Here is a 26730-nt window from a genome sequence, read left to right on the forward strand (position 1 = left end):
GCGTTTTTTCACGTTTCTGAGAAGCGAAGCTAGCTAGCGACATCTAGTTAGTTAGCTAATTGGCTAAAGTTAGTCACTTAACTAGGTCAGGGAGCTAATGCTAACTAGTACGAGCTGAGAGGGAAATAAAAGCTTCCCCGTCTCGATATGCATGGGTCACTTTTGAGGATTTTTATAGTGAGCTTGTCCATTTCGCTGAGGCGGTCAACCAAGTTGAACGTTCCCTTTCTCCTTCTGCCTTCATCCTATGAGCCGGTCAACTTCACTCTGAGAGCAGAGAAAGGCTGCTACAAATGGTGAGTCTCACATTAGGTTAACAAACAAAGCTTTTCTTTTTTATTCATGTAGGACAAAAAACAATTCTATAAAAGCCCATTCCTGTTACTTAAAAGAAAATAAAAGAAACGTAGCCCCTAAATATGATTTTTTTGGTCATTATTTTATGACATTATTATGAGACGCTAGTTAGCTAGGTTAACTAGCTAACTTAACTAGCCAGGTTGCATCGTTATTTTGAGATGCTTTGTGCTTTTGAAATCGGTCATTCGCTTAATAATGAAGAAAACTATTGGTAGATATTTTATTTTAAGTGGTGGGAACGGGCTTCCAAACAGTTCAGATTGGACCCAATAAGTAAAATCTCTAATGTGCCAACTGTCAGTTTGTCATCTGATGAGACAAACGTGAACATAATAAATATGAGCCATTCCACAAATGAGATGCCATCCGTGTCCCACCTTCCCTTACAACAACCAGTGGTAGACGAAGTACATAAACCATGCACTTGAGTTAAAGTAGAGATAAAGTAAAAATATTTACTCCAGTAAAAGTAGAAGTTCCTCCCTGTAGACTTGGGTAAAAGTACAAAAGTATTTGCCTTCAAATGTACCAAAAGTAAAAGTACTAAAAAGTGAATTGACTTTAATGTCCTATGATCATTTTTGTAACAAGACTCTTGCTTTATTAACTCATTTTAGGTAAAAAGTACTCCTGTGTTTTTAATAGAATGTCATTCATTAGTCTGTCACTGACGTCTATTAAAATTATCATAAGCGCAAAACACTGAAGGCAAACCATTTCCATCGGGCAGAACCGAGAGGCTCTGAAATAACTTTTTGAGAACAAGCTTACAAGTGTAAGTTTAATCAAACCTGCTTTAAACAAATGAGTTTCCTTTACTATATTGATCTGTAGGCCTCTGTTCATAAGCATAAACTAGCAAAAACAAATTTTCTATAAAATGAAAGTGTTTGTATAAATTCAGTAAAAAGACGCATCAGTCACGACTGCATATGTGGACATATTTCTAGATTGTGGTCTATTTACACAAAGTTAGGTTAGTTCATCATTTATGTTGAATAGACTCTCCCATACTTTTAACCTGTGGCGCTGTGTGTTTGCACTGGGTTGGTATGACCAACAGGTCAGAACAAGCGCAAAATCATTTTTGGATTAATGCGTGAATCCGTTATACATCTCACACTTAAAGCATACTTTTTCATTAGATTAGGAATGGGTTAAGAACATTTTAATCTAGTCTCTTACCTGAACACGTTCACTATGAAATGTGCGGGATATTCTAGAAGTCATTTGTTTGTCAGGAATTTGTATTTTCCGAAAGGTCATGCAAGACCAGCAAGTATGTTATTTGTTCTTTATTTTTCGGTGATTTTGTGATATTGACTGACAAAGTTACTTTAAAAGCACAACACTGTTTACTAAATTATAGACTGAAACTAAATGAGTCGCTAAAAACTGTAAATAATTAGAATGTCCTTAATGTCCTCATGCCATTAGTGTGGATCCTAGTTATGCACGTTTTTTGTATTTGCTTAATTCTGTGCTAAAAAAACTCAACCCAGTAAATCGTTGAAGCCACTGTCAGCAAAGAAATCTTTGATATTGATATCTTCTGATATTGTTCCTCAAGTGAGTTACCCTTCTTGAATGGATAAGTGCATGTTTTTTTTTTCGAATCAGCCTTTAAAAATTATGAAAAAGTTCAGTTTTTAAGAGTTGCAAGAGCTAAATGGCATCATGGAATCACGTATGCTGTTTAGCCTTGTGTATCTCCTACTCTAAGGCCCAATCCCATTTCTTATTTTTTCCCCTACCCCTTGTTTTTGAGTGTAACCCTCCCCCTTGAAACTGAGCTATTAGGGGTAGTGGTTGAAATCTTCCCCCTATGAAATGAGACATCCCTTCAAGAACCGGATGCATCATCAGTTGTCGTCAGCGTCACGTAAACAGACGAGATGAGATTTTCCGGCTATTTCCGACATGCCGGCTCCAGCTGCGGTGATCTCGCTTGTGTGTCACATGACAGGACAGGTGAATCACATTTAAAATAGCCTGGAGAAAATAATCAGGACGTGTTTTCCTGCTTTGTCTCCATACTATAGCAATAATGGTATATCACACTGACATTTGCTGTTTATTCAAAGGAGACTGAAAAGCAGGGCGTTCGCGATTCATTCACAACTTCAGTTTTACACGTCAATCAGTCAAACGAGTCACCGAATAAAAAACGAGCACAAACCAAAAAAAACTGTCACTTCATTAACAGCTACTAGCGCTGCTCTGTAGGCGACCCTGCCAGCCTGCAGTGACAGCAGAGGAGGGGAAAGTCCAGCTCCTCACTGCTTTAATACATTTAGGGCATTATACGCCTTCAAAGAGGGGATGACAATTATTTATTATTGCCACCAAGAATTCTTTGTTGATATGAAGCTGAACTTGGCTTTTTAATCGCCAGCTTCATGATCAATTTCCGCTTCCACCTTAAATGGTGAGGCAACCTCAGGTACCAGAACGTAACTGCTGCACCATTTAAGGTAGAACGGGAAGTTTCTCCAGGTAGCGACAGGGACATCAGTGTATTACTAGCCATTTTAATATGTGTTATGAAGAAAATGACCATAAAATGCTATTACAATGGTTCTCTTACAATACAATGGCTCTATAACAGGGAAATACATTTTTGTGTCTCTTGGGCGCTTGTGCAGCCATCTTGCTGCTGATTCGCATAGCATTCTGGGAGTTTTCTCATAACACTCCGTTTGTAGTGAGCCTCTGAAAAATCTCCGTTTGAATGGCCAAATAGCCCTAACACCCTACCCCTCCATCTCAACAACAATCGGGACAAACCTATCCCTAGAACACGAAAAATGGAGGGGTAGGGCTAAGTGTTAGGGGCAAGGGGTGAAATGGGATTGGGCCTAAGTATCTAAAGCATTGTTGGATTCATTTAGGGTGTCCTCTAGGCCCGAAGGGGTTAGGGTGTACCCCCTCTCCTCGTCCAGTCCTCCCATCTTGCTGCCTCTGTCCTCCTGCAGTCAGTATGCCCTGGTGTCAGCCCTGTCTGCCCCACATTCACCCCAGAGCCGTGGAGCTGCCGTAGTGCAGGCACAGGACGCCGGTGAGTACAACCAAAACAGAGAAATGAGCAAAGCATGTTTAGAGACAGTTTAGAGTGAGAGACTTCCTTAAGGTCAGTTACAGTCATTGGCCACTTTAGTAGAAACTCCTACCTTGAAGCTTTTAGCAGAATTCAGTTTCTGACCAGAGAGCTTCTCTTGGCTGGATATTTTTGCATCTTGGTGTACTCTCAATTGACACACTAATAATGTCTAAACAGTGGGCCTTTGGTCAGAAACTGACCAGTGTTAAATTGGACAGAGGGGGTTGATAATTTGTGCAGTAACAGATGGGCGACAGTTTGTAATTTTATATCTACACCGGTCAGGCATAACATTATGACAATCTCCTTGTTTCTATGCTCCTTGTCGGCTCCACTTACTATATAAGTGCAATTTGTAGTTTTACAATTACAGACTGTAGTCCATCTGTTTCTCTGATGTTTTGTTAGCCCCCTTTTAGACCCCCTCAGTGGTCAGGACCCCCATGGACCCTCACAGAGCAGGTACTATTTAGTTGCTCGATGATTTTCAGCACTGCAGTAACACTGATGTGGTGGTGGTGTGTTAGTATGTGTTGCGCTGGTCTGAGTGGATCAGACACACCAGTGCTGCTGGAGTTTTTAAACACCTCAGTGTCACTGCTGGACTGAGAATAGTCCACCAACCAAAATATCCAGCCAACAGTGTCCTGTGACCACTGATGAGGGACTAGAGGATGACCAACACAAACTGTGCAGCAGCAGATGAGCTATCGTCTCTGACTCTACATCTACAAAGTGGACTGACAAGGTAGGAGTGTCTAATAGAGTGGACAGTGAGTGGACACAGTGTTTAAAAACTCCAGCAGCATTGCTGTGTCTGATCCACTCATACCAGCACAACACACACTAACACACCACCACTACATCAGCATTACTGCAGTGCTGACAATGATGCATATAGTACCTGCTCTGTGAGGATCTATGGGGGTACTGACCACTGAAGAACAGACTAAAAGGGGGCTAACAAAATATGCAGAGAAACAGATGGACTACTGCCTGTAATTATAGAACTACAAAGTGTACCTATATAGTAAGCGGCGCTGATAAAATGGACAATGAGCGTAGAAACAAGGAGTTGCTCATAATGTTATGCCAGATCTGTGTATATAGTGAACCTATAAGGTAGATGAAGCTCATAAAGTAATGAGTGAGTACATGGTGAAGTTTGGTGAGTTTAATTAAGAATGGGAAAAATTCAGCAGGCTCAGATGTGCTTGGTTTAAATGAATTGTGTATGTTTAGAAATACTATATTGACAAAAGTATATGGACAGCTGACCATCACGTTTGTAAGAGCTTGTGTCCATAAAGACATGGTTTAACAAGTTTTGGGGTGAGGAACTCCAGTGGTCAGGGCAGTGGTGCAGAGCCCTGACCTCAACCCCATTGAACACCTTTGGGATTAAATTAAAACAACAATTGCGAGTGACGTCTTCTCATACAACATCAGTGCCTGACCTCACAAGTGCTCTTTTGGCTGAAATTGACGCATGCACACTCAAATAGGATTTATCCCCAGGCCCCAGACAAGGATTAAGGAATTACCACTTTATTAGGAAATTAATGATTTACAAAAAAGGAAAAAAAAGTATGATGAGACTTTTTTTCTCTAAATTACATGTGATATGCATATGTGTCATAAGTGCCAATCATGGGGGGGGGGGGGGAGTGGCTGAGCTGCAATGGAGTAGGACGTTAGTTTGAAAGCTCCTGCCGATTTCATTTAAAATGGTAATTAATCTGCGCTTTTTGGTCCTATATATAGTCATACCTTACTCTGCTGTACTTTCAGTTGGGAAGTCTAGCTTTGGACTGCATAAGATGTCTGGTAAAAACTCTAAAACTCGCAATACTATTCACACACAACTGCGGCCTGGTTCACAAACTGTGACCGCATCCTCGTGTGCACCGTCGGCTCCTGTAGAGGCTGCCTCGACGCACGGTAACCCCGACACCGCTGCTCTCAAGCTCGAGTTGCTGGCCTCGTTGAGGAAAGATATTGCTGAGATCTTCAAAAAGGAGCTCTAAGATACTCTCGGCGTTTTGTCTACTATCCAGCTCAACCTGCAAGCGGTGAAGACCCAGCTGGCGCATGATAAAGCTGCTAATGATGCTGCCATGTCCAAGCTAAAAGGTACGGTCGGAGAGATGGAGCACGCAGTCACCGAGTGCTCTGACGATATCGCCGCGATGAAAGCTACTATCGAGTCCCTCACAGCTAACGTAGCCAAGCTGGAAAATAAATGTGAAGACTTGGAGTCCAGATCTCGGCGTAACAACATTAGGATACTGGGAGTACCGGAGGGTCCTGACACCTGTACCACTGCTGCTGTAGCTGCCATGCTGAAGGAAGCGTTCGGTCTGGTAAAGGAGCCGCTTTTGGACCGGTCCCACCGGACCCTCCAACCCAAACCCAAGCCCGGTGATCGTCTGCGAGTTATTGTGTGCAGATTTCATTATCCCAGTGATTGTGTTGACATTCTACGCCGCACTAGAGAGCTCCGACAGATTAAAGTCAGAGACCAGATCATCTCGATCTTCCCTGACTACACTGCCAAGGTAGCGCGGGCTCGAGCTGCGCTCAATGAGGTCAGGCGCCAACTTCGTGGCATTGATGATGCGCGACTTCGCATAACATACAGCGGTGTTGAGAAGGACTTAGTTTCAGCGGAGGAAGCCAGCCGCTTTGTCAAAACCTTGATGTCTGAGTGAACTCTAACAGCTTTTTAGTTCTGTGCTCTATTATTGCTTAGAGTTTATGGACTCACTAGCCTTAATTCCCCACCTGTACAGTCTTAGGTGGTTTACTGGTTTGTTGCACTAATTAGGTCGGTGTTATTATTGTTTGTTGATAGCAGGCATTTTGTTTTGTTATGTCTTTCAATTTCACTGGACACTGACATATAAAAAGGATATACCAGGTTTTATATTGTTGCATGTGTGATCGGATCAGCACTACCTCATTTTATGCTTTCTGCATCTTTTTGTGTGGGCCTGCTGTTATTTGCTAATTTGTGTTTTCATGTGCTTTATGGTATCCCGGTCTGTGTGAAAATTTGATGTGTTCTTAGGGCAGTCATCTTTTTATTGTTTTGTTGGAATGTTCACCTTTAGATGAAACTATATTTTGCAATGTGAGTTTTTTTTTTTAATATATCACATTTTGCATTGTGCGCATACCGTTAAATTTTGTTGAAATCGGCGGGAGGTTTTTCTTCTCTTTTTTCCTTCGGTCTCTTCTTCTTGCTTACTTTGCTCCACGTGGTCTCCGGGTAGTTCAACATTAGTGTGAACTACAACTTTAGATTAATGTGGGAAACACTGCTGTCCCCTTTGTTCTGGGTTTGCGAGGGGACTTTGGGTCTATTTTTGTTTTAGGCATATTCTGGGGGAGGGTGTCCCACCTTGGCTCTCTATGGCCATTTGCATTTTTTTTTTTTTTTTTTAATGGTTAATGCCAATATAGATCCCAGCATTGCTGGGCCAGGCACACCTCTTAGATTTATTAGTTGGAATATTAGAGGTATGGGTAATCCTGTTAAGAGATCTAAAGTTTTTACACACTTGAAACGTTTAAACTCTGATTTAGTATTTTTACAGGAGACTCATCTTCGTATTAAAGATCATCGTAGGTTACATTGCCCATGGGTAAGTCAAGTCTTCCACTCAAACTTTAATTGAAAAAAGCTAGAGGAGTCGCTATTTTAATTAACAGAAAAGTTCAGTTCTCATCCACAGATGTTATTGCTGATAGGAATGGCAGATAACTCATAGTTGCTGGTACCCTAATGCAAAAAAAGGTTTTGTTGGCAAATGCAGGCCTATATGCCCCGGATTTCGATGATGCTGAATTCGCTAACAGATTGTTGAATAGTATCTTGAATACTCACCTGCTGATCTTCGGAGGGGATTTTAATTGTGTTTTTGACCCGTTCTTGGACCGCTCTAATCCTTGTAATCTGACTCAATCTGCCATGTCCAATGTATTTTCTGATTTTATGAAATGGAACGGTCTTGTTGATCCGTGGAGGTTTCGTAACCCCTCTGTCAAAAAGTTTTTTCTTTTCCCAGGTGCACCACTCATATTCTAGGATTGATTATTTTTTTATCGACAGTACACTTAATTCTTGTGTTAATTCTTCAGACTATTCGGGTATTGTAATTTCTGACCACTCACCTTTATTACTAGGTATTCTATTTTCTACCCATCAACATAGCCCACCACTCTGGAAGTTTAACTCTCTTCTTTTGGCGGACAAGGAATTTTGTGAACTCATGTCAAGCTCCATTGATGAGTTCTTGTCTTTCAATCAAAATGACTCTTCTTCATATTCATTGCTTTGGGAGATGCTTAAATGTTACCTGAGAGGTCAAATTATTTCTTACTGTTTTTTCTAATAAAATGATTAATGCTCGGCTTAATGAACTTTCATCTGCTATTAGTAACCTTGACCAAAGATATGCACTGAACCCTTCCCCGGAACTGCTTAAGCAGCGTTTTGATTTGCAAGCAGAATTTGATCTCACTTCAACTAAAGAGGCAGAGCGCTTATTACTATGCAGTCGTGGCTCATATAACATGGTAACAAGGCAAGTAACTGATGTGCCAGTAAGCGACGATGGCAGGCCACTTCCCATTTGATACCTAGTATTAAAAACCTTCATGATATTATTACTACAGATCCCTTAGAAATTAATGTTACTTTCAAATCGTTTTACTCTTCATTATATAAATCTGAATTCCCTGCAGATGACACTAAAATGAACGAATTTCTTCTGAACCTTTTGAATCCTGTCATTGATACATTGACACTGCTAGGCAACTAGACTCCCCACTCTCCCTTGAAGAAGTTTCAACTGCAATTAAAGCTATGCAATCTAACAAAGCCCCAGGCCCTGATGAGTTTCCGATTTAATTTTTCAAAACATTTATTGGTAAATTGGCTCCACTACTTTTATCCGTATTCAATGAATCCTTAGAAAGTGGTTCACTGCCACCAACTCTGACACAAGCCACTATTGCTCTCCTTCTCAAGAGGGACAAAGATCCAACCTCCTGTGGGTCCTACAGACCATTATCTTTGCTCAATGCTGATGTAAAGGTGTTAGCTAAGGTAATTGCATCCCGTTTAGAAAATGTGCTTCCTCATATTATATCTGAAGAGCAAAATGGGTTTATAAAGGGACGTCAACTGTTTAACACCCGCACACTTTTTAATATATTTTACTCAAAAAATTCAGCTGAACTTCCTGAACTTGTAATTTCCTTAGATGCTGAAAAGGCATTCGATAGGGTAGAGTGGGAGTACTTGTTTGCGGTTTTGAGGAAATTCGGGTTTGGTGATAAATTTATTTCTTGGATTTGCCTCCTTTATTCATCCCCTAAAGCCAGTGTCCACACTAATGATGTTTATTCTGATTATTTTGCCCTTGGACGTGGAAGTCGCCAAGGTTGCCCTCTGTCATCTTTGCTTTTTGCCATTGCTATCGAGCCTCTGTCTATTACGTTAAGATCTTCCTCCTTATTCAAAGGAATAAGGAATAACGGACTTGAATATAAATTATTGTTGTATGCAGATGATTTGTTATTATATATAACAGATCCCACACTTTCGATCCCTCCTGTTTTAAGTATTTTGGAGAACTTCAGCACCTTTTCAGGTTACAAATTAAATTTGGGGAAAAGTGAGTATTTTCCCGTGAATATCGCAGCTTGTCATCTTCAACAGTCAGATTTACCTTTTCAGTATAGTCCATCGGGGTTTAAATACCTAGGTATCAATGTGACTCGTTCTTTATCTAGCCTTGCATCTGCTAATTTCACTCCCCTCATCTTAAAGATTACTTCCGATATTCAAAGATGGGGTAATCTCCCCCTTTCATTAATTGGCAAGATCAATGTTGTTAAAATGAATATTTTACCAAAATTTCTATTTTTGTTTCAGACAATACCTCTTTTTCTGCCAAAACATTTTTTTGACTCACTGGATAAGATAATTTGTTCTTTTGTTTGGGGTGGGAAATCACCTAGGGTTCGTAAAACTTTACTGCAGAGATGCAGACTTAGTGGAGGACTTGCATTACCTAACTTTCTAACTTGCTATTGGGCCGCTCACATCCATAAACTTTGTTACTGGTTAAAATCTCCTGGATCCTCTTGGTGTAAATTGGAGCCATCATGCTGTAAGGGATCTTCTATATCTGCTCTACTTTATTCCTCTTTACCTACGGTACCCTCTCTGTACACTGATAATCAAGTGGTTCTTAATACACTCAAGATCTGGTATCAGTTTAGACGGCACTTTAAATTTGTAGCTGCTTCTTCCTTGGGTCCTTTACATAATAATCATTTATTTCCTCCATCACTTGTGGACACAACATTTTCAGTGTTGTATGACAAGGGTATTACACAATTCAAATATTTATATGTAGATGGTGTTTTTGATAGTTTCGCCAATTTGTCATCTCGATACGGCCTCCCTGTTACTCATTTGTTTCGCTATTTTCAAATTTGCAATTTTGTGGCTAAGTGTTTTCCTAATTTCCCCGCTTTACCTCTAGAACAGCGGTGGGAAACCATGCTTTCATTTGTTCCCCATCACAGAGGAAATATTTTGAAGCTGTATGACATTATCTTGGCCTTTAGTAGCCACTCAACTGTTAAATTTAAAGGCAAATGGGAGAGTGAATTGGGAATACAAATTCATGCGGAATCCTGGGAACAGGCCATAGAAAGGATTCGATCTACAACCTCTTATGCCCGTCTCGGACTTATTCAATTTAAGGTCTTATACAGGGTGCATTTCTCTAAGGCTAGACTATCTGAACTGTATCCGGAAATGGAAGACAAATGTGATAAATGCCATGGCTCTCCTTGTCACCTTAGCCACATGTTTTTTATTTGTCCTGAGCTGAAAGGCTTCTGGGAGGGTTATTTTACGTCTATGTCCACTGTTCTTGGGGTGAATCTCCAACCTTGCCCTCTGATCGCTATATTGGGGATTCCCGACCACTCATTAGCACTTAAGTCTACACAGAAGGATATTATAGCTTTCACATCCTTACTAGCAAGACGCACCTTATTGTTGCATTGGAAGTCTGTTAAATATCCTTCTATCTCCCGTTGGCTCAAGGACTTCATTTTTTTTTTAAAAACTTGAGAAAATTAAATATACGTTGAGAGGATGTATGGTCAAATTTTTATTTCAATATGTGAGTTGGTCATGTTGAGCTGAGATGGGGGCGTTGGGCGAGGGGTGGTGTTGTTTAATACACGGTATTTAGTAATTAGTTCAATTATTTTATCCTTCATTGTTATCAAGTTTTTTTTTGTTTTTTTTTTTGGTTAGTTTTGTTGCTGTTGTTGTGTATGTGACCGTGTACATATACATATGATTCAAAAGGCGAAGAATGGGAATTGTAACTGTATTTTTGTGATTGGAAGTGTTGTATTAAAAAAGTATGTAAAAAACATAAAAAAATAAAAAATAAGTGCCAATCATAAGGTAAATATATGCCAGTTGAGAAGCTTTTAGGTATGAGCAAACAATGCTTTTTCTTTAAAACCTTGATTGGGCTCATTTTACTGTGAAATGAAATCTAATGTGTGGTTACAGACATGGAGTAATGATGCTCAGAAGTGCCCTAGGCAAAATATAACCAAAAAGTGAACGAAACGAAACTTTCTTGCTACAAATGATGACATGTTGTACTGTAAGATTTTTGCCAAGATAATGCTGTCGCAGACAAAATTCGCAAAGTGAGAGAATTTATTGATTGTAAGTGCAGATTGGTGGAATACAGTGGTGGTGATAGGAACCAGAAATCTGAAGCGTGTAATACTACCAAACAATGATTTTTCAGCCCTATTTTGCCATTGTCAAACTCAGAAGGCACGTGTAGATTCACTAGTCATTTTGGACATTAAACAAAGTGGCTATATTTGTGTTGGCGACATTGAAACCTCGGTTCCTGTCACTATGGCTGTAAAGAGCCAGTTTCTCTACGGTGCACCATTTCACATTTACATTTATGGTATTTGGCTGACGCTCTTATCCAGAGCGACTTACAATTTGGTCATTTTACACAGGTAGGCCAAGGTGGTGTTAGGAGTCTTGCCCAAGGACTCTTATTTATATAGTGTAGGGTGCTTGCCCTCGTGGGGGATTGAACCCCAGTCTACAGTATAGAAGGCAGAGGTGTTAACCACTACACTATCCTAACCACAACACATCAGACCAGATCTTTGAAAAATTGGAATTCGCCTTAAATACAGGTCATATGTGGCATGTTATGATGAAAAAATGACAATCTCTGCATTTCAGTGACTGGACAAACTCTACACTGTGATATCATCACTGATCGGATCCAGAGCATTCAGATAGTGACGATAACCAGACACCTTTTCATCAACGACACACCTCTACTGTTAACTGTGCAAGCAATGGACTCAGCAGGTGCACACCATTAGGAAATGCTCTTAAATTTAATATATTGTGTTGTCTTAATGTTTTGAGAACGTTTAGTGGTAAAAGCGTCAAAATTATTCGAAAGCTTTGTTCTTACTTTACATTCCGTTTGTCAGGAAACACTTTCAGCAGTCTGGCGGGGCTCAAGTTTGACTGGCAGCTGTTATCAGAGGCAGATACAAGAGAGATAGGGAGGTGAGAGGAATGTAGGAAAGAATATAATGGAATCAAAGTACATAAGCAGAAGTATAGAAGTTTGGCTATTTTTCATTCAGAATAAAGTGATAGTTCAGCTAAAAAATCCGGTTTATAGAGCCATATTTTCTAAAATCATCTTTTTGCATATTTCACACTAAATAGTGATCACAAAGAAACACAGTTTTTAAACGATTATTTTAATTATTGAAAAAACATTTTGCGCCACTAGTATCACCCATGTGAAAAACCTAATTGCCCCTATACATTCAGCAGCAGTAAATGTAATAAAACACTTCATAAAACCGGAGATCAGTTTTTCACATTTTCATTGAGGAATTTTACCCCATTCCTCTCTGCAGAATTGCTTTAATTCAGCTACATTTGAAAGCATTTGAGCATTAACTACATATTTAAGGTCCTGCCACAGCACCTCAAGATCTCAACTCGTCCATTACAAAACATTCATGTTTAACATTAATGTTGTGTCTTTTGAGCAATTCAGATGTGAGCTGGCTCTTTTGCCTATGATTGTTGTCTTCCTGCATGTCCTGTGCTTGACCTTCCATTCATGAACTGATGATGGAACATTATCCTTCTTTAGCATTACAGTTACAAAGTTCACTTTTGCCCCATCAGTCCACAGAGCATTATTCCAAAAGACTTGGAATTTTTGGACAAGGTGTGTTCTGGTAAATGTGAGGTGGTTAGAAAAGTTATTCACCTTGTAACTGTCCCATAGATACAGTACAGAGTTGACAGTAACTTTAAGGAAATTTGAGACCTTTTAACCTACTTCACATTGCTGGAAAGGTTATAGCCAAGTGAAATTTAGCTTCAGCAGGGCTGACATGTATAAAGCCTGGGTTTGTCTGGGTCAGACTTTCTACAATGAAATAATACTGAAAACAGCAATCAACACATCAGCATATTGTCCCAGTTTACATACTGATGGTCCTATTAGTGATGCAAAAGTGCTTGGCAACTTCATCTTTATCTAGAAAAGTAAAGAACTGTGCAAATGTTATCACCAGACAAAGGATCACTCACTGAGATTAATGCTAACTAAAGCATATTCCTGCTTCTGAAAGCTGGAAAACGTGAAAAGCTTAACTGAAATCAGTTGCATAATTGAGGATATTTGACATTACAGTGTGTTATGTTTGTCTTTATTGTGTATATAATATTTAGTTAAAATGTAAATAAAAATTAAATAAATTAGATAATTAAATTAAATAAAATTGTGCTGTAAATTGACTTGTTTGCATGCTAACCTGTATCCACCAAGAAGTATAGCCAACTTTTATGTTTATAAACATTCTGATTTGGTCTATAAATGCTAAAAAATGGATGCATATATTTAAGTCCCTAAAAAAAGCTGCTTGTAGTGATGTATATTTTTGAGGATGATAAAGAGGAGATGATGAACCTGTAAAAGATCTGAGGTGTAACACAGAACAGACTGAAGAGCTGTATGTGTTGTCATTTAGGTTTGTACGTTTCTCGGACACCAGCTACAGCCCTGACCTTCACATCTTGTCTCTGGAGGAGCTGGGGCAGAGAGGGGACAGTGTGCTGCTGCAGGGCGTCCGCAGTGGCTCCACACACGTACAGGTCTCCCTCCATCTCCCTGAGCATAAGGTACAAATACATACACCAAGACCTGCATTGTGTATCCATGCAACACCTGTTTCCTGAGCTGATGTTTATTGGTTTTCACAGTTTCATTGCGGCATATCGGATGTGTATCAGATTTCAAAGTATCATAGATTGGAATTGAAAATGACAGATTGTGTTTTTTGCTGTTCACACTGGCATACAGATCATACATGAAGAAACAGATCGGACTTAGGCCACTTTTACCTGCTCTGTTTAACAAACCCTAACAAACATCAAATAACACAGAAAAAAGTAATTCACAGATAAACAAACATTACTCACCACTGTCCTCTAAAGGAGTTATCAAACAGCAGATAAACAAACATTACTCACCACTGTCCTCTAAAGGAGTTATCAAACAGCAGATAAACAAACATTACTCACCACTGTCCTCTAAAGGAGTTATCAAACAGCAGATAAACAAACATTACTCACCACTGTCCTCTAAAGGAGTTATCAAACAGCAGATAAACAAACATTACTCACCACTGTCCTTTAAAGGAGTTATCAAACAGCAGATAAACAAACATTACTCACCACTGTCCTCTAAAGGAGTTATCAAACAGCAGATAAACAAACATTACTCACCACTGTCCTTTAAAGGAGTTATCAAACAACAGATAAACAAACATTACTCCCCACTGTCCTCTAAAGGAGTTATCAAACAGCAGATAAACAAACATTACTCACCACTGTCCTTTAAAGGAGTTATCAAACAGATAAACAAACATTACTCACCACTGTCCTTTAAAGGAGTTATCAAACAGCAGATAAACAAACATTACTCCCTGCCGCCCTCTAAAGGTTTTATCAAGCAGAAAATAAACAAACATTACTCCCCACTGCTCTCTATAGGTGTTAACAAACATCACATAAACATTACTCCCTGCCGCCCTCTAAAGGTTTTATCAAGCAGAAAATAAACAAACATTACTCCCCGCTGCCTTCTAAAGGTGTTAACAAACATCAAATAAACAAACACTACTCCCTGCTGCTCTCTAAAGGTGTTTTCAATCATCAGATGAACAAACATTACTGCCCACCGCTCTCTATAGGTGTCATCAAACAGCAGATAAACAAACATTACTCCCCGCCGCCTTCTAAAGGTGTTAACAAACATAAAAAAAACAAACATTACTGCCCGCTGCTCTCTGTAGGTTTTATCAAACAGCAGATAAACAAACATTACTCCCTGCCGCCTTCTAAAGGTGTTAACAAACATCACATAAACATTACTCACCACTGCCCTCTAAAAGTTTTATCAAACATCAGATGAACAAACATTACTCCGCTCTGCCCTCTAAATGTGTCATCAAACATCAGATAAACAAACATTACTCCCCTCTGCCCTCTAAATGTGTCATCAAACATCAGATAAACAAACATTACTCCCCTCTGCCCTCTAAATGTGTCATCAAACATCAGATAAACAAACATTACTCCGCTCTGCCCTCTAAAGGTGTTTTCAAACATCAGATGAACAAACATTACTCCCCTCCGCCCTCTAAAGGTGTCATCAAACATCAGATAAACAAACATTACTCCCCTCCGCCCTCTAAAGGTGTCATCAAACATCAGATAAACAAACATTACTCCCCTCCGCCCTCTAAAGGTGTCATCAAACATCAGATAAACAAACATTACTCTGCTCTGCCCTCTAAATGTGTCATCAAACATCAGATAAACAAACATTACTCCCCTCCGCCCTCTAAAGGTGTCATCAAACATCAGATAAACAAACATTACTCTGCTCTGCCCTCTAAAGGTGTCATCAAACATCAGATAAACAAACATTACTCCGCTCTGCCCTCTAAAGGTGATATGGACAAACATCAAATAAACAACTTTACTCACCGCCGCCCTATATTGTGTTATAACACCAGTCAGAAGTAAGAACTTTTATGTTTGATGATTTACATACGTTTTTTGCTTGACCTAGTGTTTTCTTGCAAATTGAGTATGAAAAACATGTCACAACAATTTGATTAATTTACGATTCTTTAGGAGGGCATCCTGAAATCACAAACTTGACCATGATTCGATAAAATTATTTTGGTATTATTCAGAATTATTTTTAAACATGCACTGAATACAAAAAATGTGGCTGGAGAAGCAATACAGTACAGCGTGATTTTTTTTTTTTTTTTTTTTTTTTCCGTTTGTTTTTTGTGTCTATTTTGAAAACAGACTGAAAATATATTGTAGGGCAAAAAATGAGTGGCCACATAATTAAATATGATTAGAATTGACCGTGACACTTTTAAAAACGATTACCGTTGAATTGCCACCGTTAGATGTGTCACTATGCATTGATGCAGTAGTGTTTGTGTTTGTGTAGCAGGTAGTGGAAGCCAGTGTGAGTTTATATGTGATGGACAGACTTTATCTGAGCCCAGCTGATGATGTATACCTTCTTTTGGGTTCAATGATCAAGTACAACGTACAGAGAATTCAGCAAGAGGGAGACAAAGGTGCACTCAGACATGAAGTATTCACAATGTTACTATCATCAGATTTTTTTTATACTTATTTGTATACTCACATACAGTACTTGTTAAAAGTTTGCTGCCTGAAAAGTCTTGCATGAAGTACTGAAAATTCAATATTTTTGACTGCTGTAGCATGCTAAACAACTCAATACTCAAATTTTCAATTCTTTATTTAAAGAATACTCTAAAGGAACCATATTTTAGAAAAAAAAACAAAGTAGGTACAGTAACATAAACAGCCTGTTGAATTTGAAGAGATAAAGAGAGGTTAAAAACAACTGTACATAAAACCACACAAATGCCATAAGTGGACCTCAGAAAATATGTAGGATCTTTGGGATGTGGTACAATGGGAGATTCACAGCATGAATCAATCTGAAAAATCTAGATGAATTACATGATGCAGTTTTGTCAACATGGACTAAAATCTCAAAGGACTTTTACATCTTGTGGAATCCATGCCACAAAGAATTAAGTCTGGTTTGAATGCTAAGCCCTACCCAGTATTTGTATAGTGTTCCCATAGGTGTTCAGTGAGTGATTTGCTTTTCATTTAAACTGGGCATTACAATTGTTAATGCATTAAAAATGAAAATATTTTATTACATTTAAATTGTACTTAATTTAAAATGCTGACTCTTTTTCTAACAGTCTAAAAATGCAGTTGCACTTAGTACAATTGTAAACGGTGTTTTGGAATTTTGTATTATTGATTTTTTACATTTTACGTTCATATTGTGTGGCCCCACATAGCCCCACACACAGTATATTATTTTATATAACAGTTTTTGCTTGCATTTTACACATTACTAATACTATATCGCCATAATATTACCCCAGATGTGCACTGACATTGTCATGCCTTGAATGTCAGTGCCACAGTATACAGCTCAGAGCACTTGCTGAACTAGTGCCACTAATGCATGAACATTCTTTTCTGTGTCCTTGTAGAGGTCTCTCTTTCTGAAAGTGGTTATATGCTGGTTGTCGAGGGATCAGCAAATGAAGACGGTGATGATGTCGTCAGTGTTGACCAGGACACAGCCACACTGACTGCGATGCAACTGGGCCATGCTACTGTAACACTTAAACATCAGAGTATCCTTTATTACCTACCACCACCTCAAGTGTCGTTGTGAGATGACCAGTTCGTAGACATCCACAGACATCGATAGCATAATTGGCTTCTCTTTTTGGATGGATAGGATGGTCCTCTCTCTTCCCCAGCACTCAGCATGATGTTAGCCAGCGTGGGTGTCTCTTAGCTAGCATTACAGGATTGACAGTTAGCATTCTGTTCCAACAGATCGGCAGGCACACTTTTTTTTTTTATGAATGTTGTTTAGAGGGCCTGTATTTTACATTTCTCTTGTGTTTTTTTTTTTCTTTTTCTTTTCTCATGATGTCCACTTATGACTTTTGTGTGGATTTATTAACAGAAACTGTCATTCATTTATACACGACAATTTTCCAATCTCTCTTTATCCCTCAGAATTGAACCGGCTGGTTTTTTAGATATCTTTAAAACACTATATGGCCAAAGGTATGTGAACACCCTCCCAATTATTGAGTTTATTGGTTTTAGGCACAAGTATTGTTCACAGGTGTATAAATATTAAGCACATAGCCACATAGACGAGCAATGCACCACGTGAATTTACAGAGGCAGTCAAATGCTGAAGGCATCACTCGCTATAGCAGAAGATATGCGCATTGAGAAATGTATCTGGCCAGTCTTATGATGAATCTGGGTTTGGCAGATGCCAGGAGAACGCTACCTACCCAAATGTTTAGCATCAACAGTAGGGTTTGGTAGAGGAGGCATAATGGGCTGAGACTGTTTTTCAGGGTTAGTGCTTGACCCCTTAGTTTCAGTGAAGGGTAATGTTAATGTTTTAGTATAAAAAGACATTTTGGACATCGCTGCTGTCGGAACAAACCCTCATATCTCCATGTAGGTAACTTTACAGGAGAAGTAGAAAGCATTCTTACCTTTTGAATAGAAGTTAGCATGCTAGCATGACTGTGTGTGAGCTCCATATAGACATGGTTTGATTAATTTGTTGTACAGAAACTCCAGTGGTCTACACAGAGCCATGACATCAAACTCAATGAAGATCCTCTGAATGAATTAGAATGCCTATTGCAAGCCAGGCCTGCTTGTCCAACATCAGTACTTGACCTCACAAATGTTCTTTTGACTGAATGTGGCCACAAATTCCCACAGAAACACTCCAGAATCTTGTGGAAAGCTTTCAGTGCAGAGGCTGTTGTAGCCACAAATTGGGGCCAACATATTAATGCTGATGGTTTTGAAATGGGATGTACAAGAAGCTCATACTTGGACACACAAACTTTTGGTCATGTTGTATATGTAAATGACATCTTTTCAGATTGACTGCCCTGAAATTTTTCTTATTTTCATTCATATTTTCAGTATGAATGTTTGGGCTAAGCAGATGTGAATGCATTGAGTGCCAGTGACATAACAAAAAAAAAAAAGTAAAAGCAAATGAGCTGTTTTTTTCACCCTGGTCTCCTTATATAGAATTGATATACTGGGAAGTGAATTGTATGTTTTGAAACTTTTACATTGTTTACATAAAAAAAAAAAACAGTTCCAAAAAGGTGGGCTCATAGGTGATGTGCAAATAACTGAAAGCACACACACACACCTACCTACCTTCTAACCCACTTCTTCTGGGTTGTGAGGGGGTCTTGAGCCTATCCCAGCTGTCATTGGGTGAAAGGCACAACTGAAAGCAGTAATTTATAAATCTACTTTGACTTTTTGAATAAAAACAGTACAAAGACAAGATGTGTAATATTTAATGTTATCAACTTCATTGTTTTTTTTGTTTTTTTTTTTGTAAATATACATTTATTCTGAAATTCAGGCCCGCGACACATTCTAAAGTGGAGAGAGTTGCAATTTTAGACTAGGAGCATTATGAAATATTCAAATAACATATTAAACAGGTGATGCAGTTATGTTTAGACATGAAAGAAGCATCCAGGAAATGGACAGATGTACAGTCCAAACATGGTCTGATGAGTCAACCTTTCAGAATTTTTATGGAAATAATGGTCAGCGTTTTCTTTGAGCCAAAGAAGTAAAGCATCATCCAGATTGTTGCCAACATAAGGTTCAAAAGTCAGGGTCTGTCATGGTGTGAGGGGGTATTAGTGGGTAACCTGTACATCTGGGAAAGCACCATGAACAAATTTTGGAGCAACATAGAAACCTAAGCTTTTTTCAACATGACAATATCAAACCACATTCTGCATGGGTTAGAACTGTCTCTCATTGGAAATGTCTTATTAAGCACAAATAAAATGTAAAATAACTGAAAATTATGCTTTTAAGACAGAACCAGTTGGTGTTTTCGGTCCAGAAACATTTGCTAAGTGCTGTTAAAAGGAAAGGAAATGTGACGTAATGGTAAATATATTTCTCTCACAACTTTTTTTGGGATGTTTTGCAGGCATCAAATTTGATGTGATCATACATTTACGAAAAACTATTCAACATGTAAAATATAACACTGTGTTTTGGACCATTTTCAGTTTCATACCGATCACTTTGTTTTTATTAGCTTTTCACGTACAGTCCCAACGTTTTTGTTATTGGTTTAGTTTTTTTTTTTGTTGGTACTATATCGTACTTTTATTTCAAACGATTGAAGAAATTAATTTTTTCATTGATATAAGCCATTCATCTGTCCACGTCAGATGTAAGAAGAACTATTGTCTGTATATCTGATCATTTACTTCTTCTGATGAAAATGATAGCCTAAGCTCTTGTGTTTTAGTTCTGATATTCTGGTGTTAAATCCTGACGCTCTAATATTTTACATGCATTGTAGAAGTGACATGTAAAAGTTCTTAAATGGCAAGCAAAATGTTCATTTTCTATCACAGTGGATAATAAATTCTAGAGCCAGGACACACGTACTCTTATATAAAAACCCAGTTGTCCTAATGCTGTTAAAGTGTGTTGTTTTGTACGTTCCTGAACTGAGCCATGACCCAGGTGTGCAGCATGAGTCAGCGTCCCACCTCCCTCGCTCCAGTGTGCACGTGGTGGCGCCCACCTACCTGAGTGAGTTGACCTTTGCACACCTGCCCACTCACCACTGCACTCACTTTAAAATACACCTGAGGCATGTTCAAACCTGGATGTCAGTAAACACATTAACTGGAAACTCTTGCTTTTGAACAGCCAAAAGTTGAACTGTTAAGGCAGATGAACCTGCTATAGACACAGGCTTTGAAAAAACAGTAGTGATTTTTGAGATGTTTGAGATGCAGTCATAGTGGGACTTGAGGAGGATGCGGTTTTAAAGAAGAACTATCTGCATGTGTATATGTGTGTTTTTATGTTTGCATGTCACAGCTCTGAGTATAAAAGAGGAAGAGGACAGGTGGGTGTTGGAGACTGGGCGTCAGTATCATTTGATGGTTCAGGTTCGTGACAGCGCAGGCCACGTGGTTCATCTGTCACAGGTACTGCCATTATTAACACTAACATATCATTTAAAAAGGAATCTGTTGGACTGCCAATTGGTGAGGTTTGATGGTTCCACAGCATACTAGGTTAGAGCAAGAACTTGGAAGTGACTGGTGGGCCTGAAGGAATAGGTTGAGAAATGATGCTTTATACCACTGTAGCCAAAGCTTTGCACATGGTGTTATTAGGCTTGTTAGTTGCTGGTCAGCCTTGGCAACCTAATCCATCATAAATTCTAATCCATTCTAATCCTAAACACTGTTCTTGGAAGATTTTACACTGATGTTGAGCTCAGTGATAACTGAGAACAGACTTCTACACGCTATGGACGTTCCCTAGATGTTTCCACTTCATAATAGCAGCAGTTACAGTTGACTGGGGCAGCTCTAGCAGGGCAGAAATAAAGATCCTGAAACACATCCAAAGACATTGGATGCTCTAAAAAGTAGAGGGTAGCAAAGTAATGTCAGTTGATGCTTAAAATTGTAATATTGATCACGTGAATAAACAGTAATGGAATATTTATGATGGTGTTGATGTGCAGGATATTATAGGTGTATTGTGTATGTAGTAATCATTCTTTCTGTACCAGTAAATTATCTTTTCATGTGATTTTATATTTCTGATAAAGATCTTTATTTTAATAACTGTTATGAAAACTACTGTAATTATAACTAATAATTAATATTGCAGTGGATATTATATAATTGGGGTGCTAAATATGCTGATTTTGTTCATTTATTGACACACAATGCAAACAAACCAGCATCTTCCAAGATGCTGAGAACCACCTGCCTTAGTCCCTCAAGGACATAGCATTTATCCACTGGATCAATGGTTTGTGGCTTGTGTGTTTTCACCGAGTCTCTTTTTTTTCCATGTGAATGTGTGCTCTCCCATCTCTCTCTGCAGAATGTGATGATGGTGGTGGAGCTGTGTGACAAATTTGCAGTATTGGACTCTTCCCCTAATCTCTCCAGCCACCTGGTGCAGACTCGCGCAGCAGGACGCACCTCAATTTTTGCCATGCTGTCTGGCCTGCTTAGCAAAGTAACACGCACACACAGTTTATCAGCACATCTCTTACTTTTTCCTCTTGGAATGTAGCACAAAGACACAATACTGCCAATCAGTTTTCCCTCTCACTTCCTGCTTCTCTTATCACACCTTCAGATGTTTAGTCCTTAGATATATGAACCTTTGGAAATACGGGGTTGTTACGTCAGCTTGGCAAAGCCAGTTTACTGTCCGTCTCCGTCCCCCCCCACCCCACACACACACACACACACAAAATGCATGGTGGAATATGGGGAAATTCAAATCTAGCTGCCACAAATTATATCACGAGACACATCTTTCATAACATTACATACAGGCCTGCTGTTAGTCTATTGCTTCGTATGACCAGCTGTTCTTTTGTCTGTTTGTCTCTTCATTCAGTGGCACCATTTCCTGGGTGTAAAGTAAATAAGAACTTATTGTTCTTTGACACACCATAAAAATCTGGGTAATGTTTTTAGAGAATAGACAGTTGTTTCACTTGTGTAGTTCTACTTCACTGGCGTAGAAGGCTAAAGTGTGTTTGATTGAGGGCTGGATGTAATTTCACAACAAATTATTCAGGAAGATTCACTCAAAAGAGGCCCTGAATATTCTCCAATGAAGCAATCTGATCCAAAAAAAATATGCGACATACCTTGACGTATGTCTAATCGATTGCTTTAGATGTTATGCAGGAAGTGATCGCCTGTTTTCTCTGGTGATCTCCGGAGGTTAAATGTCACAACGGTTGTCCAGCGTCTAACTTATCGCTTCAACGGAGGAGCATCCCCGCTTGTTTGAAGTTCACTATGCCGAGGTGCACATTGCACATTGTTTCTTTCAGATTGCTTTGTCCTAGCAAGAGTTATTACAGAATATTCTGGGCCTCTTTCGAGTGAATCTCCCTGTAGTATCATACAATGTTTTTTTTAAAATATTTTTTCCTTTTATATCAATTCATCACATAGGGAGTTACACAGTTGATCACATTGATATTAAATTTACTTTCTGTTTGAAAAAGAAAACAATCCTGTTAAATGTGACTGCTCACATGAAAACAAACAATTGAAGCAATTGATATTACAGTTCATTGTATTCCTAATGTTACACACATTACATTTTATTAATTGCACAATGTCTTATTCAATGATTTTAACATTATCAAATCAAATTTCAAATTTATTTGTATAGTGCTTTTTACAACTGATGTCACAAAGCAGCTTCAGAGAATTCCAGAAAACCAGTTGTAAAAATGTAAGAAAACCCAGGTAAGCACGCCAGGGGCGACAGTGGCAAGGAAAAACTCCCTCAGAGCTGAGGAAGAAACCTTGGGAGGAGCCAAGGCTCACAAGAGGGGGGGACCTATCCTCCTCTGGTCAAGCTACCTACAAACAAATTAATGACTGTGACCACATTCTATTCATAATAAATACTTTTGTCTCATAGGATGGTGAAGTACAACCCCTCATTCCACCAATCAGAGTGCAGCAGGATGTGGAGATCTATGAGCCCCTCACTTTGCTGCCTTCTGTGCTTGTGTTTCCCTGGCAACCCAGAAATGAGCAGTATCAGTACAAGCTACAGGTACAGGAGTTTCTTAACAAAATCATCTTCACGCATTTGTAAGTATAGCATTTTTGTGGTCACTGTATGTTTGGGATATTGTCAGTACTGCTAGAACACTGAACAACTGCATGTGTTATAAAAAGACCTTTAAATAACAACCAGTGTAGAGTGACTGCATAAGTTACTAAATAATTATATAATGGAAATTCAGTGCTTATAATAAATATTGTAATAATTCTAGGCTTCTATACATTACAGTAAATTGTTATACAATTGTATGCAAAGTTAAAACATCTCTGCTCAAATCACATGTTTTGTTGATTTTTCACACATCTACAAAGTACACACTTAAACATGAATGAACATACTCTGAATACATGAATATAATTCTGCTATTTACAGAGCACAATTTCTGTATATTTTCCTGAGATTAACATACTGGAAAAACAAACCATAACATAAAATGTGCCATAACTTTTGCCACATTCAACAAATAAACTGTAACTATGCGTGACAATCGCAGAATTGTGTTTTCTGTAGTATGTGTAAATCGACAACATATTTAAATGTTTGACTTTTTAAATAACTGTAGGTGACTAGACATTAGCCTATTTTTATGTGTTACTAATTGTTTTATTTTTGTTCTTGATCCTACTTAAAGTTTAAACTACACTGAATATGGCACAGTTGTTTTGAAAGTACATTTTGTCCAACTTGTTTGCAAACCATGGAAACTTTGTGTTACATATTGTGCATCACGAAAAACTATTCCTATTATATTTGTCATATTCCCCACCCTTACATGTATGCATATGTAAGGCTCAGTGGTTAAATATATATATTTTTTGTATCTCGGTAACGGCTTCTTGACAGCTACACGTCCTTTCAGACTCATAGCGCTGAGCTGTCTTTTCACAGTGGAAGGATGGACTAAAAACGTGGATTTTTTTCAGATGTGAAGCAGCTTGATTTTCTCCCCTCTCTCCAAGATGAAAGCTTTGAGTACTGTTTATCAGACGAAGACATGATTTGGCCTAGTAACACCTTCACAAACTGTACAGTACCACATGTGCATTTTTGTGTCTGCAGGTGCGTGGGGGTAGCGGCTCTCTAAACTGGGATGTGTCTGACAGTGAAATTGCGACAGTGACTGTAAATGGCACGGTATTAGCAGGAGAAAAGAGAGGCCAGGCTCATATTGAGGCATCGGATGCCAGAAACCCACTTCACAAAGCATTTGGACAGGTAAAAAAAAAAAACCCAAATGAAAGCACACAGACAAAACCAGGACAAGTAGAGTGGCACTTCTGAGCTCTGTGTAGTGCTTTGGCTGTTATCCATGTCCCATTTTGAAAGGCCTGAATCAACAAAGGAGCATTAGTTGAGTGTGTTGATGAACGTAGCAATGCAGTTCATCTGTTAGACTTATTCCTGGAAATAGGCCTTCCTGTAGAAGTTCCAAAACTAATCTAAAACACCTGGCTCTAATAAACAGATGCTCCACCAACCTACTTACTTCAGTGCATCTTAGTGAGTTGAAACTTGACTCTGCACAGAGCTACAGGCATATTCATGTACCACAGAAGTGGACAAATGACTAGTTAACCTAAAGAAGTCTCGAGGGAAAACAGAAGCATGTTTATGTTCTTTATTTCATATGCAATGTCACTGACATAAGCAGAGAAATTCTGCCTTGGAAGTTTTTAATCCCTACTGCATTTGTGTTTGTACATAGAAGAGGTATTTTATTACGATTTCAAGTTTATAAAAGTTATTGTGCACAATTTTTTTTTTTTTGTAAAAACTCCTTTTTTTTGTCATGGAGTCAAGCGGAAAAGTGCAGGCTCAAAACTGTTGATACAGAATGATATCATTCATATATAATTGCATAATTATGTGTGTTATAAAATTAATGTAATCCACGTTCCTTGTGGTTTGTGGTAGTTTGGGGTCTGAATGTTTGCCATGCCTGATGGAATGCTTTTCAACCTGTCAGATTGTGTGGATGGAACTAACTGTAAAAGTCTTATTTCCTATTAATATCGTGTGTGTGTTGTGTGTGTGTGTGTGTGTGTGTGTGTGTGTGTGTGTGTGTGTGTGTGTAAGCAGGTGCTGGTTGTGAGGCCTGTCTGGCTGAAGCTGATGCCCGAGCAGGGTGACTGTAAAATTGGGGAGAAGATAGATCTTCCTCTGGCTGTTTGGGGGACTCAGGACACATTCGATACACACTCTCAGGGACACACAAACCTCAATATGCATCATGATGCCAACACATACCCTCAGTCTGACACGGCCAAGTCATCACAAGCCTGGAATGGAAGCTTTCTGTCAGTTCTAGACTGCTCTCACCTCTCTCTGCACGTCCACACCGAACCTGCTGGAGTCTTCACACTCACATCAGGTACATCTTTCCCGTGCTCTGCCTGTCACCACCCTGTAGGCCAACAGGCTATTTATGTTTTTGTATTTATTTAAAATTTTAAACCCAAGTCAATGTCATATTGCTGCTAATGTAACTGTAGTACTATACAAAGATATGAAAAAAGATGAGGACTGGGAAAAAGGTACAAAACTTGACTAGACTATTTAATTCATAATTACATTTTCTTGCAACATTTAGCATTCAGTGATTATGCTGTACGATGAGTAGCAGGCAGTAAATGTGTTAAGCTGGCTTCACACAGTGATACTTTAATGCAACTTTTGTTACTTGAAATCTGCAAAGAAGTGAACTGCACTTAAGTTACATAATGTAAACTGTCATGCAACTCTTCTGAAACTCAGCCACTGCAGTTGCGAGTGTAACTTGCAAGTGTAACTTGGTGAAACAAGTTTCATGCGACAGCTGGTTAAAAGGCTGATAATGCATCACGTGATCGCATCAATTGGATATCAAGCCATTGATTTTATTGGACCAGAAATAAAATCAGAAGATAGTTTATTGAGCAGTTGAAAAGGAGACCCCCCACAACTGACTCAATTTTGTCAGTTTCCTAAGCCATGACAATAAATGTGAGTTTCCAACCAGCTGCATTAACTAACCAACTAATGCCAACAGCTGTTTAAATGGTTGTTTGTGCTAGGGGTGGGAATCTTTAGGCACTTCACAGTTCGATTCAATTATGATCCAGAGGGCTACGATGCGATTATAAACGATTATCGATGGATCTTTTTTTTTTTTTTTTTTTTTTTTTTGTATACAGGATTTCTGTTTTCCTACTGTCTAAGGACTTGGTAATGATCCATAATGCATTACTTCCAATATCTACATTCGCAGCCTCAGGCAGAGTTTAAGGTGGAATGGGAAAATTCGAACGAGAAATCGCATGGCGAATGAGAAGCA

At 38.8% G+C, this 26730-nt stretch overlaps 1 protein-coding gene across 1 annotated transcript in view; it reads left to right on the top strand.

The window, feature by feature from the left end:
- LOC108429905 (nuclear pore membrane glycoprotein 210-like) overlaps nucleotides 1–26730 on the top strand; it is a 56690-nt gene continuing 29960 nt past the window's right edge. Inside the window, exons 1-12 of the mRNA XM_037537181.1 lie at nucleotides 1–296; nucleotides 3252–3418; nucleotides 11784–11915; nucleotides 12044–12122; nucleotides 13613–13763; nucleotides 16120–16252; nucleotides 17222–17368; nucleotides 20667–20776; nucleotides 21693–21830; nucleotides 23268–23405; nucleotides 24477–24632; nucleotides 25497–25788. Coding sequence (XP_037393078.1) covers nucleotides 148–296; nucleotides 3252–3418; nucleotides 11784–11915; nucleotides 12044–12122; nucleotides 13613–13763; nucleotides 16120–16252; nucleotides 17222–17368; nucleotides 20667–20776; nucleotides 21693–21830; nucleotides 23268–23405; nucleotides 24477–24632; nucleotides 25497–25788 — 1792 coding nt within the window. The 5' untranslated portion in view covers nucleotides 1–147. The remainder of the gene's footprint in view (nucleotides 297–3251; nucleotides 3419–11783; nucleotides 11916–12043; nucleotides 12123–13612; nucleotides 13764–16119; nucleotides 16253–17221; nucleotides 17369–20666; nucleotides 20777–21692; nucleotides 21831–23267; nucleotides 23406–24476; nucleotides 24633–25496; nucleotides 25789–26730) is intronic.

This window comes from Pygocentrus nattereri, chromosome 3, assembly GCF_015220715.1.
Source record: "Pygocentrus nattereri isolate fPygNat1 chromosome 3, fPygNat1.pri, whole genome shotgun sequence".
Classification (NCBI taxonomy): Eukaryota; Metazoa; Chordata; class Actinopteri; order Characiformes; family Serrasalmidae; genus Pygocentrus; species Pygocentrus nattereri.